The 18,390-nt window shown below is 49.1% G+C and overlaps 1 protein-coding gene across 1 annotated transcript in view; it reads left to right on the top strand.

The window, feature by feature from the left end:
* Positions 1 to 5,283: 5,283 nt before the first annotated feature.
* The window catches only part of LOC143803806 (uncharacterized), a 60,105-nt gene continuing 46,998 nt past the window's right edge, over positions 5,284 to 18,390 (top strand). The window contains exons 1-4 of the mRNA XM_077281573.1: positions 5,284 to 5,582; positions 16,315 to 16,447; positions 16,686 to 16,835; positions 16,907 to 17,030. Coding sequence (XP_077137688.1) covers positions 16,376 to 16,447; positions 16,686 to 16,835; positions 16,907 to 17,030 — 346 coding nt within the window. The 5' untranslated portion in view covers positions 5,284 to 5,582; positions 16,315 to 16,375. The remainder of the gene's footprint in view (positions 5,583 to 16,314; positions 16,448 to 16,685; positions 16,836 to 16,906; positions 17,031 to 18,390) is intronic.

The following is an 18,390-nucleotide window of genomic DNA, read 5'->3' as shown; positions in this document are numbered from 1 at the left end:
CGTCATACGCGATCGGCCGCGCTCACGGGGGGAGCGCGGCTGATCGCGGCCGGGTGTCAGCTGCATATCGCAGCTGACATCCGGCACTATGTGCCAGGAGCGGTCACGGACCGCCCCCGGCACATTAACCCCCGGCACACTGCGATCAAACATGATCGCGGTGTACCGGCGGTATAGGGAAGCATCGCGCAGGGAGGGGATGTGATCGCGTTGCTCCGAGGGTCTCCTACCTCCCTCCTCGCCGCAGGTCACGGATCCAAGATGGCCGCGGCATCCGGGTCCTGCAGGGAGGGAGGTGGCTTACCGAGTGCCTGCTCAGAGCAGACACTTGGTAAGCCTGCAGCCCTGCACAGCAGATCGCAGATCTGGCAGAGTGCTGTGCACACTGCCAGATCAATGATCTGTGATGTCCCCCCCTGGGACAAAGTAAAAAAGTTAAAAAAAATTCCCCACATGTGTGTGAAAAAAAAATAAAAAAAATATCCTAAATAAAGGAAAAAAAAAAAATATTATTCCCATAAATACATTTCTTTAGCTAAATAAAATTAAAAAAACAATAAAAGTACACATATTTAGTATCGCCGCGTCCGTAACGACCCAACCTATAAAACTGCCCCACTAGTTAACCCCTTCAGTAAACACCGTAAGAGAAAAAAAAAAAAAACGAGGCAAAAAACAACGCTTTATTATCATACTGCCGAACAAAAAGTGGAATAACACGCGATCAAAAAGACTGATATAAATAACCATGGTACCGCTGAAAACGTCATCTTGTCCCGCAAAAAACAAGCCGCCATACAGCATCATCGGCAAAAAAATAAAAAAGTTATAGTCCTGAGAATAAAGCGATACCAAAATAATAATTTTTTCTATAAAATAGTTTTTATCGTATAAAAGCGCCAAAACATAAAAAAAATGATATAAATGAGATATCGCTGTAATCGTACTGACCCGACGAATAAAACTGCTTTATCAATTTTACCAAACGCAGAACGGTATAAACGCCTCCCCAAAAAGAAATTCATGAATAGCTGGTTTTTGATCACTCTGCCTCACAAAAATCGGAATAAAAAGCGATCAAAAAATGTCACGTGTCCGAAAATATTACCAATAAAAACGTCAACTCGTCCCGCAAAAAACAAGATCTCACATGACTCTGTGGACTCAAATATGGAAAAATTACAGCTCTCAAAATGTGGTAACGCAAAAAATATTTTTTGCAATGAAAAGCGTCTTTCAGTGTGTGACAGCTGCCAATCATAAAAATCCGCTAAATAACCCGCTATAAAATTAAATCAAACCCCCCTTCATCACCCCCTTAGTTAGGGAAAAATAAAAAAATTAAAAAATGTATTTATTTCCATTTTCCCATTAGGGTTAGGGCTAGAGTTAGGACTAGAGTTAGGGCTAGGGTTAGGGTTAGGGCAAGGGTTAGGGCTAGGGTTAGGGTTGGGGCTAGGGTTAGGGCTAGGGTTAGGGCTAGGTTTGGGGCTAGGGTTGGGGCTAGGGTTAGGGCTAGTGTTACGGCTAGTGTTAGGGCTAGTGATAGGGCTAGGGTTAGGGCTAGGGTTAGGGCTAGGGTTGGGGCTAGGGTTGGGGCTACATTTAGGGTTGGGGCTAAAGATAGGGTTAGGGTTTGGATTACATTTACGGTTGGGAATAGGGTTGGGTGTGTCTGGGTTAGAGGAGTGGTTAGGGTTACTGTTGGGATTAGGGTAAGGGGTGTGTTTGGATTAGGGTTTCAGTTATAATTGGGGGGTTTCCACTGTTTAGGCACATCAGGGGCTCTCCAAACGGGACATGGCATCCGATCTGAATTCCAGCCAATTCTGCGTTGAAAAAGGAAAACAGTGCTCCTTCCCTTCAGAGCTGTCCCGTGTGCCCAAACAGGGGTTTACCCCAACATATGGGGTATCAGCGTACTCAGGACAAATTGGACATCATCTTTTGGGGTCCAATTTATCCTGCTACCCTTGGGAAAATACAAAACTGGGGGCCAAAAAATAAGTTTTGTGGGAAAAAAAAGATTTTTTATTTTCACGGCTCTGCGTTGTAAACTGTAGTGAAACACTTGGGGGTTCAAAGTTCTCACAACACATCTAGATAAGTTCCTTGGGGGGTCTAGTTTCCGATATGGGGTCACTTATGGGGGGTTTGTACTGTTTGGGTACATCAGGGGCTCTGCAAATGCAACGTGACGCCTGCAGACCAATCCATTTAAGTCTGCATTCCAAATGGCGCTCCTTCCTTTCCGAGCTCTGTCATGCGCCCAAACAGTGGTTCCCCCCCACATATGGGGTATCAGCGTACTCAGGACAAATTGGACAACAATGTTTGGTGTCCAATTTATCCTGATACCCTTGTGAAAATACAAAACTGGGGGCTAAAAATCATTTTTGTGAAAAAAAAAAAAGAATTTTTATTTTCACGGCTCTGCGTTATAAACTGTAGTGAAACACTTGGGGGTTCAAAGCTATCAAAACACATCTAGATAAGTTCCTTAGGGGGTCTACTTTCCAAAATGGTGTCACTTGTGGGGGTTTTTAATGTTTAGGCACATCAGGGGCTCTCCAAACGCAACATGGCATCCCATCTCAATTCCAGTCAATTTTGCATTGAAAAGTCAAATGGCGCTCCTTCCCTTCCGAGCTCTGCTATGCGCCCAAACAGTGGTTCACCCCCACATATGGGGTATCGTCGTACTCAGGACAAATTGCACAACAATTTTTGGGGTCCAATTTCTTCTCTTACCCTTGGGAAAATAAAAAATTGGGGGCGAAAAGATCATTTTTGTGAAAAAATATGATTTTTTATTTTTACGGCTCTGCATTATAAACTTCTGTGAAGCACTTGTTGGGTCAAAGTGCTCACCACACATCTAGATAAGATCCTTAGGGGGTCTACTTTCCAAAATGGTGTCACTTGTGGGGGGTTTCAATGTTTAGGCACATCAGGGGCTCTCCAAATGCAACATGGCGTCCCATCTCAATTCCAGTCAATTTTGCATTGAAAAGTCAAATGGCGCTCCTTTCCTTCCGAGCTCTGCCATGCGCCCAAACAGTGGTTTACCCCCACATATGGGGTATCAGCGTACTCAGGACAAATTGTACAACAAATTTTGGGGTCTATTTTCTCCTGTTACCCTTGGTAAAATAAAACAAATTGGAGCTGAAATAAATTTTGTGTGAAAAAAAGTTAAATGTTTATTTTTATTTAAACATTCCAAAAATTCCTGTGAAACACCTGAAGGGTTAATAAACTTCTTGAAAGTGGTTTTGAGTACCTTGAGGGGTGCAGTTTTTAGAATGGTGTCACACTTGGGTATTTTCTATCATATAGACCCCTCAAAATGACTTCAAATGAGATGTGGTCCCTAAAAAAAAAATGGTGTTGTAAAAATGAGAAATTGCTGGTCAACTTTTAACCGTTATAAATCCGTCACAAAAAAAAAATTTGGTTCCAAAATTGTGCTGATGTAAAGTAGACATGTGGGAAATGTTACTTATTAAGTATTTTGCGTGACATATGTCTGTGATTTAAGGGCATAAAAATTCAAAGTTGGAAAATTGCGAAATTTTCAAAATTTTCGCCAAATATTCGTTTTTTTTCACAAATAAATGCAAGTTATATCGAAGAAATTTTACCACTATCATGAAGTACAATATGTCACGAGAAAACAATGTCAGAATCGCCAAGATCCGTTGAAGCGTTCCAGAGTTATAACCTCATAAAGGGACAGTGGTCAGAATTGTAAAAATTGGCCCGGTCATTAACGTGCAAACCACCCTTGGGGGTGAAGGGGTTAAATACCATTCTACTAGTCACTGCCCATTCTTCATGCTTTTCTAAATCTGTCCGAATCCTCTGTCTTCTCCAGTGTTAGCTATCCCTCCTAGCTTTGCATCATCAATGTGATTAGTTTATCTTCAGTTCCCTTATCTAGCTCATTTATAAAAATGTTGAATAACACTGAGGCTGGTTTCACACACACGTCAGTGGCTCTGGTACATGAGGTGACAGTTTCCTCACGTACCGGAGACACTGACACACGTAGACACATTAAAATCAATGTGTCTCTGCAGATGTCATTGATTTTTTGCGGACCGTGTGTCCGTGTGCAAAACACGGAGACATGTCAGTGTTCGTGGGAGCGCACGGATCACACGGACCCATTAAAGTCAATGGGTCCGTATAAACACGTACCGCACACGGATGCTGTCCGTGTGCAGTCCGTATGCCGTGCAGGAGACAGCGCTACAGTAAGCGCTGTCCCCCCAGCGTGGTGCTCAAGCTACCATTCATTTCTTCTCTCCAGCAGCATTCGCTGGAGAGAAGGAATGAAAAATCATAGTTTTTTTATTTTTTTTGTGTTTAAAATAAAGATCCTTGTCACCACCCCCCTCCCACCACCTGTGCGCCCGCCCGCTGGAAATAAAATACTCACCCGGCTCCCTCGATGCTTCCTCTCAGCGCCGCAATGACAAGGATCTTTATTTTAAACACAAAAAAAAATAAAAAAATGATTTTTCATTCCTTCTCTCCAGCGAACGCTGCTGGGAAGAAGGAATGAATTCCGGCTTCAGCACCAGAAGCAGGGGACAGCGCTTATCTCTAGCGCTGTCTCCTGCACAGTCCGTGTGGTACCCAGTCGGCACACGGCTGCCGCACGTGAGCTCACGGGCACGGATAACTCCGGTACCGATTTTTCCGGTACCGGAATTATCTGGACGTGTGAGACTGGCCTGAGATAGAGCCTTCTGGTACCCCACTTGAAACACTTTCCCAATTGGATGTGCAACCATTTATTACCACTCTGAGTATGATCCCTGAGCCAGTTATGAATCCACCTAAAAGCAGCCTTGTCAATACCGTACTTGGTCATTTTTCCAATAAGTATAGACTAAGATATTTTATCTTCACTTCAGCAAAGCATTTGATATACTATATCTACCGCATTTTCATGATCCACCCAGTCAGTGATTCCATCATAAAAGGAAATTAGATTCTCCTCTCTAATGCCTCCCTTTTTTTCACTTTCTCTCCTCCTCCCTTTTCCCTCTCCTTTATCTCCTCCATTTTCACTATTTCTCTTTTCCATCTGTCTCTCCTCCTCCCTAGCCTCTCCACTTCTCCCTCTTTCTCTTCTCCCTTTCACCTGTCTCTCCTCCCTTTCTCTCCACAGTTCCCTCTCCTCCTCCCTCTTTCTCTCTCCTCCCTTTCTCTCTCTTTCTCTCCTTAGTTCCCTCTCCTCCTCCTCCCTTCCCACTCTCCTCCTCTCTTTCTCTGCTCCTCTCTTTCCTCCCTTTTCCCTCTCTCTCTCCTCCCTTCCCCCTCTCTCTCAGTCTCTTCGTCTGCACATAAAGGACCTTCCAGTGCTCCCCACGTGACCAGCCGCTGGTACAGACACGCTTTGTCTCTGCAGACTCCGCCTCTGTGCGGTCACGTGTGTGTGGCGTCACCACAGGTCCTTCACCCCCTGCGCTCTCAGCCTCCTGGGATGTTCCCGGTCAGTGTGTGCTGTAGTGATTCTCATGTGATGAGTAGATTTCTCCCCGCGTCTCCAGCACTGTGCAGACGGGCAGGTGAGGCCTCTGCGGTATCACACACGGGGCAGGCTGCGCTCTATGGAGAATATATGAAGGGCAGAAATCTGCTGTGCCTATAGGGGGTAGTGGGGGGATTCCTGCTGCTGTTATTGGGGGGCACTGATGTGACTATAGGGGGTAGTGGGGGGATTCCTGCTGCTGTTACAGGAGGGCACTGATGTGACTATAGGGGGTAGTGGGGGGATTCCTGCTGCTGTTATAGGAGGGCACTGATGTGACTATAGGGCGTAGTGGGGAGATTCCTGCTTCTGTTATAGGGGGGCACTGATGTGACTATAGGGGGTAGTGGGGGGATTCCTGCTGCTATTGTAGGAGGGCACTGATGTGACTATAGGGAGTAGTGGGGGGATTCCTGCTGCTGTTATTGGGGGGCACTGATGTGACTATAGGGGGTAGTGGGGGGATTCCTGCTGCTGTTACAGGAGGGCACTGATGTGACTATAGGAGATAGTGGGGGGATTCCTGCTGCTGTTATAGGAGAGCACTGATGTGACTATAGGGGGTAGTGGGGGATTCCTGCTGAACTTATAGGAGGGCACTGATGTGACTATAGGGGGTAGTGCGGGGTATTCCTGCTGCTGTTATAGGAGGGCACTGATGTGACTATAGGGGGTAGTGGGGGGATTCCTGCTGCTGTTATAGGAGGGCACTGATGTGACTATAGGGGGTAGTGGGGGGATTCCTGCTGCTATAGGAGGGCACTGATGTGACTATAGGGGGTAGTGGGGGGATTCCTGCTGAACTTATAGGAGGGCACTGATGTGACTATAGGGGGTAGTGCGGGGGATTCCTGCTGCTGTTATAGGAGAGCACTGATGTGACTATAGGAGGTAGTGGGGGGATTCCTTCTGCTATTATAGGAGGGCACTGATGTGACTTTAGGAGGTAGTGGGGGGATTCCTGCTGCTGTTACAGGAGGGCACTGATGTGACTATAGGGGGTAGTGCGGGGGATTCTTGCTGCTGTTATAGGAGGGCACTGATGTGACTTTAGGAGGTAGTGGGGGGATGGATTCCTGCTGCTGTTAAACAAGGGCACTAATGTGACTATAGGGGGTAGTGGGGGTATTCCTGCTGCTGTTATTGGGGGGCACTGATGTGACTTTAGGGGGTAGTGGGGGGGATTCCTGCTGCTGTTACAGGAGAGCACTGATGTGACTATATGGGGTAGTGGGGGATTCCTGCTGCTGTTATAGGAGAGCACTGATGTGACTATAGGGGGTAGTGGGGGGATTCCTGCTGCTGTTATAGGAGAGCACTGATGTGACTTTAGGAGGTAGTGGGGGATTCCTGCTGCTATTATTGGGGTGCACTGATGTGACTATGGGGGTAGTGGGGGGATTCCTGCTGCTGTTACAGGAGGGCACTGATGTGACTATAGGGGGTAGTGGGGGATTCCTGCTGCTATTATTGGGGTGCACTGATGTGACTATAGGGGGTAGTGGGGGGATCCTGCTGCTATTATAGGAGGGCACTGATGTGACTATAGGGAGTAGTGGGGGGATTCCTGCTGCTGTTATTGGGGGGCACTGATGTGACTATAGGGGGTAGTGGGGGGGATTCCTGCTGCTGTTACAGGAGGGCACTGATGTGACTATAGGGGGTAGTGGGGGGATTCCTGCTGCTGTTATAGGAGAGCACTGATGTGACTATAGGGGGTAGTGGGGGATTCCTGCTGAACTTATAGGAGGGCACTGATGTGACTATAGGGGGTAGTGCGGGGTATTCCTGCTGCTGTTATAGGAGGGCACTGATGTGACTATAGGGGGTAGTGGGGGGATTCCTGCTGCTGTTATAGGAGGGCACTGATGTGACTATAGGGGGTAGTGGGGGGATTCCTGCTGAACTTATAGGAGGGCACTGATGTGACTATAGGGGGTAGTGCGGGGGATTCCTGCTGCTGTTATAGGAGAGCACTGATGTGACTATAAGAGGTAGTGGGGGGATTCCTTCTGCTATTATAGGAGGGCACTGATGTGACTTTAGGAGGTAGTGGGGGGATTCCTGCTGCTGTTACAGGAGGGCACTGATGTGACTATAGGGGGTAGTGCGGGGGATTCTTGCTGCTGTTATAGGAGGGCACTGATGTGACTTTAGGAGGTAGTGGGGGGATGGATTCCTGCTGCTGTTAAACAAGGGCACTAATGTGACTATAGGGGGTAGTTGGGGTATTCCTGCTGCTGTTATTGGGGGGCACTGATGTGACTATAGGGGGTAGTGGGGGATTCCTGCTGCTGTTATTGGGGGGCACTGATGTGACTTTAGGGGGTAGTGGGGGGATTCCTGCTGCTGTTACAGGAGGGCACTGATGTGACTATAGGGGGTAGTGCGGGGGATTCCTGCTGCTGTTATAGGAGAGCACTGATGTGACTATAGGGGGTAGTGGGGGGATTCCTGCTATTATAGGAGAGCCCTGATGTGACTATAGGGGGTAGTGCGGGGATTCCTGCTGCTGTTACAGGACGGCACTGATGTGACTATAGGGGGTAGTTGGGGGGATTCCTGCTGCTGTTGTAGGAGGGCACTGATGTGACTATAGGGGGTAGTGGGGGATTCCTGCTGCTATTATTGGGGTGCACTGATGTGACTATAGGGGGTAGTGGGGGGATTCCTGCTGCTATTATAGGAGGGCACTGATGTGACTATAGGGAGTAGTGGGGGGATTCCTGCTGCTGTTTTTGGGGGGCACTGATGTGACTATAGGGGGTAGTGGGGGGATTCCTGCTGCTGTTACAGGAGGGCACTGATGTGACTATAGGGGGTAGTGGGGGGATTCCTGCTGCTGTTATAGGAGAGCACTGATGTGACTATAGGGGGTAGTGGGGGGATTCCTGCTGCTGTTATAGGAGAGCACTGATGTGACTTTAGGAGGTAGTGGGGGATTCCTGCTGCTATTATTGGGGTGCACTGATGTGACTATGGGGGTAGTGGGGGGATTCCTGCTGTTATTATAGGAGAGCCCTGATGTGACTATAGGGGGTAGTGCGGGGATTCCTGCTGCTGTTATAGGAGGGCACTGATGTGACTATAGGGGGTAGTGGGGGGGATTCATGCTGCTGTTGTAGGAGGGCACTGATGTGACTATAGGGGGTAGTGGGGGATTCCTGCTGCTATTATAGGAGGGCACTGATGTGACTATAGGTGGTAGTGGGGATTCCTGCTGCTATTATTGGGGTGCACTGATGTGACTATAGGGGGTAGTGGGGGGATTCCTGCTGCTATTATAGGAGGGCACTGATGTGACTATAGGGAGTAGTGGGGGGATTCCTGCTGCTGTTTTTGGGGGGCACTGATGTGACTAGGGGGTAGTGGGGGGATTCCTGCTGCTGTTATAGGAGAGCACTGATGTGACTATAGGGGGTAGTGCGGGGGATTCCTGCTGCTGTTATAGGAGGGCACTGATGTGACTGTAGGGGGTAGTGGGGGGATTCCTGCTGAACTTATAGGAGGGCACTGATGTGACTATAGGGGGTAGTGCGGGGGATTCCTGCTGCTGTTATAGGAGAGCACTGATGTGACTATAGGGGGTAGTGGGGGGATTCCTTCTGCTATTATAGGAGGGCACTGATGTGACTTTAGGAGGTAGTGGGGGGATTCCTGCTGCTGTTACAGGAGGGCACTGATGTGACTATAGGGGGTAGTGCGGGGGATTCTTGCTGCTGTTATAGGAGGGCACTGATGTGACTTTAGGAGGTAGTGGGGGGATGGATTCCTGCTGCTGTTAAACGATGGCACTAATGTGACTATAGGGGGTAGTTGGGGTATTCCTGCTGCTGTTATTGGGGGGCACTGATGTGACTATAGGGGGTAGTGGGGGATTCCTGCTGCTGTTACAGGACGGCACTGATGTGACTATAGGGGGTAGTGGGGGATTCCTGCTGCTATTATAAGAGGGCACTGATGTGACTATAGGGGATAGTGGGGGGATTCCTGCTGCTATTATAGGAGGGCACTGATGTGACTATAGGGGGTAATGGGGGGATTCCTTCTGCTGTTATAGAAGGGCACTGATGTGACTATAGGGGGTAGTGGGGGGATTCCTGCTGCTATTATAGGAGAGCCCTGATGTGACTATACGGGGTAGTGCGGGGATTCCTGCTATTATTGGGGAGCACTGATGCGACTATAGGGGGTAGAGGTGGGATTCCTGCTGCTGTTATAGGAGGGCACTGATGTGACTATAGGGGGTAGTGGGGGGATTCCTCCTGCTATTATAAGAGGGCACTGATGTGGCTATAGGGAGTAGTGAGGGATTCTTGCTGCTGTTTTAGGAGAGCACTGATGTGACTTTAGGAGGTAGTGGGGGGGGGGGGGGTTCCTGCTGCTGTTATAGGAGGGCACTGATGTGACTATAGGGGGTAGTGGGGGGATTCCTCCTGCTATTATAAGAGGGCACTGATGTGGCTATAGGGAGTAGTGAGGGATTCTTGCTGCTGTTTTAGGAGAGCACTGATGTGACTTTAGGAGGTAGTGGGGGGGGGGTTCCTGCTGCTGTTATAGGAGGGCACTGATGTGACTATAGGGGGTAGTGGGGGGGATTCTTGCTGCTGTTATAGGAGGGCACTGATGTGACTATAGGAGGTAGTGGGGGATTCCTGCTGCTGTTATAGGAGGGCACTGATGTGACTATAGGGGGTAGTGGGGAGATTCCTGCTGCTATTATAGGAGAGCCTTGATGTGACTATAGGGGGTAGTGGGGGGATTCCTGCTGCTGTTATAGGAGGGCACTGATGTGACTGTAGGGGGTAGTGGGGGGATTCCTGCTGCTGTTACAGGAGGGCACTGATGTGACTATAGGGGGTAGTGGGGGGATTCCTGCTGCTGTTATAGGAGAGCACTGATGTGACTATAGGGGGTAGTGCGGGGGATTCCTGCTGCTGTTATAGGAGGGCACTGATGTGACTATAGGGGGTAGTGCGTGGGATTCCTGCTGCTGTTATAGGAGAGCACTGATGTGACTATAGGGGGTAGTGGGGGGATTCCTTCTGCTATTATAGGAGGGCACTGATGTGATTTTAGGAGGTAGTGGGGGGATTCCTGCTGCTGTTACAGGAGGGCACTGATGTGACTATAGGGGGTAGTGCGGGGGATTCTTGCTGCTGTTATAGGAGGGCACTGATGTGACTTTAGGAGGTAGTGGGGGGATGGATTCCTGCTGCTGTTAAACAAGGGCACTAATGTGACTATAGGGGGTAGTTGGGGTATTCCTGCTGCTATTGGGGGGCACTGATGTGACTATAGGGGGTAGTGGGGGATTCCTGCTGCTGTTATTGGGGGGCACTGATGTGACTATAGGGGGTAGTGGGGGTATTCCTGCTGCTGTTACAGGAGGGCACTGATGTGACTATAGGGGGTAGTGCGTGGGATTCCTGCTGCTGTTATAGGAGAGCACTGATGTGACTATAGGGGGTAGTGGGGGATTCCTGCTGCTATTATTGGGGTGCACTGATGTGACTATGGGGGGGTAGTGGGGGGATTCCTGCTGCTATTATAGGAGAGCCCTGATGTGACTATAGGGGGTAGTGCGGGGATTCCTGCTGCTGTTACAGGACGGCAGTGATGTGACTATAGGGGGTAGTGGGGGGGGATTCCTGCTGCTGTTGTAGGAGGGCACTGATGTGACTATAGGGGGTAGTGGGGGATTGCTGCTGCTATTATAGGAGGGCACTGATGTGACTATAGGGGATAGTGGGGGGATTCCTGCTGCTGTTAAAGGAGGGCACTGATGTGACTATAGGGGATAGTGGGGGGATTCCTGCTGCTGTTAAAGGAGGGCACTGATGTGACTATAGGGGGTAATGGGGGGATTCCTTCTGCTGTTATAGAAGGGCACTGATGTGACTATAGGGGGTAGTGGGGGGATTCCTGCTGCTATTATAGGAGAGCCCTGATGTGACTATAGGGGGTAGTGCGGGGATTCCTGCTATTATTGGGGAGCACTGATGCGACTATAGGGGGTAGAGGTGGAATTCCTGCTGCTGTTATAGGAGGGCACTGATGTGACTATAGGGGGTAGTGGGGCGATTCCTGCTGCTGTCATAGGAGAGCCCTGATGTGACTATAGGAGGTAGTGGGGGGATTCCTCCTGCTATTATAAGAGGGCACTGATGTGGCTATAGGGAGTAGTGAGGGATTCTTGCTGCTGTTTTAGGAGAGCACTGATGTGACTTTAGGAGGTAGTGGGGGGGGTTCCTGCTGCTGTTATAGGAGGGCACTGATGTGACTATAGGAGGTAGTGGGGGATTCCTGCTGCTGTTATGGGAGGGCACTGATGTGACTATAGGGGGTAGTGGGGAGATTCCTGCTTCTATTATAGGAGAGCCTTGATGTGACTATAGGGGGTAGTGGGGGGATTCCTGCTGCTGTTATAGGAGGGCACTGATGTGACTGTAGGGGGTAGTGGGGGGGATTCCTGCTGCTATTATAGGAGGGCACTGATGTGATTATAGGGGGTAGTGGGGGATTCCTGCTGCTATTATAGGAGGGCACTGATGTGACTGTAGGGGGTAGTGGGGGGGATTCCTGCTGCTATTATAGGAGGGCACTGATGTGACTATATAGGGTAGTGGGGGGGATTCCTGCTGCTGTTATAGGAGAGCACTGATGTGACTATAGGGGGTAGTGGGGGGATTCCTGCTGCTGTTATAGGAGGTCACTGATGTGACTATAGGGGTAGTGGGTATTCCTGCTGCTAATATAGGAAATAACTGGACATGGTATCTAGATGAGGCCTGACCGAGGAGGAGTAGAGGAGAATTGCTTCTCGTGATCTAGACTCTATGCTTCTCTTAATATATCTCAGAACTGTGTTTTCCTTTTTTGCTGCTGCATCACACTGTTGACTGATGTGCAGTCTGTAATCTAGTAGTGTACCCAAGTCTTTTTCACACGTGCTGTTGTTAAGTTCTATTCCTCCCATTCTGGAGATGTAGTTTTAGTTTTTGTTACCCAGATGTAGAATCCTGCATTTCTTCCTGTTAAATACCATTCTATTAGTCACTGCCCATTCTTCAAACTTATCTAGATCCTTCTGAATCCATTCTCTGTCTTCTCTAGTGCTAGCTATCCCTCCTAGCTTTGCATCGTCTGCAAATTTGATTAGTTTACCTTCAGTTCCCTTATCTAGATCATTTATAAAAATGTTGAACAACACTGGGGCCGGGACAGAGCCTTGTGGTACCCCACTGGAAACACTTTTCCAATTGGATGTGCAATCATTTATCACCATTCTTTGGGTCCGATCACTGAGCCAGTTATGAATCCACCTAACCGTAACCTTGTCAATCCCATACTTGGTCATTTTTTCAATAAAGATAGTATGAGATACTTTTATCAAATTCTTTGCTGAAGTCGAGATCTACTATATCTACTGCATTTCCCTGATCCACCCAGTCAGTGATTCCATCATAGAAGGAAATTAGATTAGTCAGGCATGACTTGTTTGCTATAAACCCATGCTAGCTCCGGTTAATTACTGTATTCTTATGCAAGTACTGAAGTGCTGAAAACGCCCCCCACCTTGGCTTATACACGAGTCACGGTACAGAAAGCCGGCGGGGGAGGGGCGGTGGAGCAACGGGTGCCAGGAGTCGGCGCACACATCATACCTACCTGCGCGCCTTGGGTGCTGGCACTGCATCTTGTTCCGGCCGCCAGCGCATGTCTGCAGCTCTTCCTGTGCTCAGCGGTCACGTGGTACCACTCATTAAGATCATGAATATGGACGCATCTCCACTCCCATAGGGGTGGAGCGCATATTCATTACCTTAATGAGCGGTACCACATGACCGCTGAGCACAGGAAGAGCTGCAGACAGGCCCCGGCGGACGGAACAAGATGCAGTGCCAGCACTCAGGGTTCGCAGGTAGGTGAGTATGATGGTTTTTTGTAATAGGAAACATGCACACAGGGATAGGGGATGGGGAGGCATGCATTCAGGGACTGAACGGGGGAGGCATGCATACAGGGACTGAACGGGGGAGGCATGCATACAGGGGCTGAACGGGGGAGGCATGCATACAGGGACTGAATGGGGGAGGCATGCATACAGGGACTGAACGGGGGAGGCACACATACAGGGACTGAACGGGGGAGGCATGCATGCATACAGGGACTGAACGGGGGAGGCATGCATACAGGGACTGAACGGGGGAGGCATGCATACAGGGACTGAACGGGGGAGGCGTGCGAACGGGGGAGGCATGCATACAGGGACGGAACGGGGGAAGCATGCATACAGGGACTGAACGGGGGAGGCACACATACAGGGACTGAACGGGGGAGGCATGCATGCATACAGGGACTGAACGGGGGAGGCATGCATACAGGGACTGAACGAGGGAGGCATGCATACAGGGACTGAACGGGGGATGCATGCATACAGAGACTGAACGGGGGAGGCATGCATACAGGGACTGAACGGGGGAGGCGTGCGAACGGGGGAGGCATGCATACAGGGACGGAACGGGGGAGGCATGCATACAGGGACGGAACGGGGGAGGCATGCATACAGGGACTGAACGGGGGAGGCATGCATACAGGGACTGAACGGGGGAGGCATGCATACAGGGACTGAACGGGGGAGGCATGCATACAGGGACTGAACGGGGGAGGCATGCATACAGGGACTGAACGGGGGAGGCATGCATACAGGGACTGAACGGGGGAGGCATGCATACAGGGACTGAACGGGGGAGGCATGCATACAGGGACTGAACGGGGGAGGCATGCATACAGGGACTGAACGGGGGAGGCATGCATACAGGGACTGAACGGGGGAGGCATGCATACAGGGACTGAACGGGGGAGGCATGCATACAGGGACTGAACGGGGGAGGCATGCATACAGGGACTGAACGGGGGAGGCATGCATACAGGGACTGAACGGGGGAGGCATGCATACAGGGACTGAACGGGGGAGGCATGCATACAGGGACTGAACGGGGGAGGCATGCATACAGGGACTGAACGGGGGAGGCATGCATACAAAGACGGAACGGGGGAGTCATGCATACAGGGACTGAACGGGGGAGGCATGCATACAGGGAGGGAATGGGGGAGGCATGCATACGGGGACTGACCGGGGGAGGCATGCATACGAGGACTGAACGAGGGAGGCATGCATTCATGGAGGAAATGGGGGAGGCATGCATACGGGGGCGGGGAAGAGGGGGCATTCATACCATGGCAGGGAAGGTGGAGCCATGCATAGCAGGACAGGGATGAGGGGGACAATGCATACACGGCTTATACTCGATTCAATAAGCTTACCCAGTTTTCTGTGGCAAAAGTAGGTGCCTCGGCTTACACTCGGGTCGGCTTATACTCGAGTATATACGGCACATACATGCTGTTTAATAATTCATAATTAATAATTCAATGCTATTTCCTGGTATAGAAGTAAGACTAACTGGCCTGTAATTTCCTAGCTCTGTCTTCTTCTCTTTTTTGAAATTTGGGACATTTACCTTTCTCCAATCTTCTGGGACTTCTCCTGTTCTCTAGGATTTTTAAAAGATTCTGGCTAGTGGTTCCGCAATTTCCTCTGCTAACTCTTTCAGTACCCTAGGGTGTAATTCATCTGGACCAGGAGATTTATATTCATGTAAATTAGCTAAATGTTCCCTCACCGTCTTTCTGTTTATGGATAGTGTGGATTATTTTATTCCTTCAATGTCACCGTGAAGATCAGTTGATGTTGCATTCACTTTCTTAGAGGACATAGATGTAAAATAGGAATTTTAAAGTTCGGCCTTCTCAACTTCAATTTTTTACCACTTCACCCTTTTCATCCTGTAAAAATCCTATAGCATCTTTGACTTTTCTTTGCTTTTGACATATCCCCAAAATCCCTTTTTACTGCTTTTGGTATCACTTACAAGCCTCACTTCATTAATGGCTTTAGCTCTTCTAACTCTTGCCCTGCATTCCCTACAGACAGCGTTATATTCTTCTTTAGATATGCCCCCTCTTTCCATGTGATATACATTTCTTTTTTTCCTTTTTAGCAAGTGATTAAGTTCTGTGTTCATCCATCCTTGCCTCTTTAAATGCTTCCAATTCTTCTTTTTGGAATTGTTACCGATTGTGCAGTGAGAATTTCATTTAACAAAATCTCCCATCCTTCCTGGACCTTTCTGTCCTTTAGAACATTCGGCCATTGGACCTTTCCTACCCTCTTTCTGAGTCCATTAAAATCTGTCTTTTCCGAAGTCCAACCTTAAAGTCTGAGTCCTCGCTGGTCTTCCTACTCTTGTAATCCAAAATTCGAGGATTCTTGGTCTCCCACTAATGTCAGTTGTACATGTTGGCATTAGAGAAGTTATTCAATGCTGCTCACTTCCGGATCGATGGGTGAGAGTTTGGTGTCCTTCATCCATCTGCCCACTATCATTGGTTTGGGCATCAGTTCATAGGTGCTGGTTACCAGCAATGTACGAGACTTGGCCAGTGGCTGATGGGTGCCACATGACCCCCAGATATTAGAGGCTCTAGATGACTCCTTGAAACCTCTGTCCACATCGCCAGCTCATTTAGTTCCGGTGTTTTCCAGATAAGTGATGCTTATGCTCAGTACACAGCACCAGACACCTCCCAAGCCAAAAAAAACTACTTCTTGCACAAAATAAGACAAGTTGATGATATATTCGGGAATATTTCCTTGATATTCTCACGGAATGTTTTAGCATCGCTTTCTTTTTCCTCTCCAGGTCTTTGCAGTATAAGATCCTCATCACTTAGGTTCTTTTCAACAGGAAAGTCGTCTTGTAGATGTCCAACCGTACAATGGCTGAGCAGATATTAAGTCTCACGTTGGAGATCATCTACCTGCTGACCGGAGAGGTGACATTACTTCTATGGAAGCTTCGCACATCCCGACATTCACAATCCGAGCACCGACTCGGGGACACGAAATCAGCAGCCTTGTAGGCTGTGAAGTACTGGTCAAGAGACCTTAGGCCAATCCGGACGTTGCAGTCGGTACTCCATTGTGAATGTCAGACGTGTGAATCCCGCCTTAGTTGGTATCGACAAGACGTTCGCAAGAGAGATATTTATATGTGCGTCTTTCCATATACAGGATTACACAGTAGTAAAGAAGTCTGCCGACTGCGAGACAGAAAGGTTGGAGAAGAACCTTGATTCCGTGCCGTCACTGATACATCTTGGAGACCACGAGCAGAAGATCGTGGAGCTCATCAGTAAGATCCTGCAGGTGGTGACCAGAGAGGTGAGCGCTGCCGGGAACGCCGGGACCTTATATAATGTGTCTGGGTGATGATGGGACCCTTGTGTTGTCAGGTCCCTGTAAGGTGTCAGGACGTCACCGTCTATCTCTCCATGGAGGAGTGGGAGTATATGGAAGAACACAAGGACCAGTACAAGGACGTCCTGATGGAGGATCCCCGGCCCCTCACACCACCGGGTAAGAGGAGATTCTACATGCCTGTAAAGGTGGGCCATTTCAGAGACCCCTACAGTCACTTATTATTATTATTTATTATAGCACCATTTATTTCATGGTGCTTTACGTGTGAGGAGGGGTATACATAATATAAACAAGTTCAATAATCTTAAACAATACAAGTCATGACTGGTACAGGAGGAGAGAGGACCCTGCCCGCGATGGCTCACAATCTACAAGGGATGGGTGAGGATACAGTAGGTGAGGGTGGAGCTGTTCGTGCAGCGGTTTGGTCGATCGGTGGTTACTGCAGGTTGTAGGCTTGTCAGAAGAGGTGGGTCTTCAGGTTCTTTTTGAAAATTTCCATGGTAGGCGAGAGTCTGATATGTTGGGGTAGAGAGTTCCAGAGTATGGGGGAAGCACAGGAGAAGTCTTGTATGCGATTGTGGGAAGAGGAGATAAGAGGGGAGTAGAGAACGAGATCTTGTGAGGATAGGAGGTTGCGTGCAGGAAAGTACTGGGAGACGAGGTCACAGATGTATGGAGGAGACAGGTTGTGGATGGCTTTGTATGTCATGGTTAGGCTTTTGTACTGGAGTCTCTGGGTAATGGGGAGCCAGTGAAGGGACTGACAGAGGGGAGAGGCCGGGGAATAGCGGGGAGACAGGTGGATTAGTCGGGCAGCAGATTTTAGAATAGATTGGAGGGGTGCGAGAGTGTTTGAGGGGAGGCCACAGAGCAGGAGGTTGCAGTAGTCAAGGCGGGAGATGATGAGGGCATGGACAAGGGTTTTTGCAGATTTTTGGTTTAGGAATGTACGGATCCATGAAATATTTTTGAGTTGAAGGCGGCAGGAAGTGGAAAGGGCTTGGATATGTGGTTTGAAAGAGGGATCAGTGATCAGTGTCAAGGATTACCCCAAGGCAGCAAGCTTGTGGGACTGGGAAGAGTGGGCAGCCCTTTTCTGTAATGATGGGTATGTTGGGGGTGGGGGTCTTGTGAGATGGAGGAAAGATGATGAATTCTGTTTTGTCCATGTTAAGTATTAGAAATCTAGCGGAGAAGAAGGATTAAATAGCGGACAGACATTGAGGGATTCTGGTTAGTAGGGAGGTGATATCTGGTCCAGAGATGTAGATCTGTGTGTCATCAGCATAGAGGTGGTACTGCAGACCGTGGTATTCTATGAGCTGTCCCAGGCCAAAGGTGTAGATGGAGAAGAGCAGGGGCCCTAGGACTGAACCGTGCGGGACTCCGATAGATAGGGGGCGAGGTGAGGAGGTGGTGTGTGAATGGGAGATGCTGAACGTCCGGTCTGTTAGGCATGACGAGATCCAGGATAGGGCCAAGTCTGTGATGCCACGAGATGAGGGTCTGTAGT

The sequence above is a fragment of the Ranitomeya variabilis genome, chromosome 2 (assembly GCF_051348905.1).
Source record: "Ranitomeya variabilis isolate aRanVar5 chromosome 2, aRanVar5.hap1, whole genome shotgun sequence".
NCBI lineage: Eukaryota > Metazoa > Chordata > Amphibia > Anura > Dendrobatidae > Ranitomeya > Ranitomeya variabilis.
Note: the sequence above shows the minus strand (reverse complement) of the source record. Positions and strands in the feature narration are given on the sequence as shown.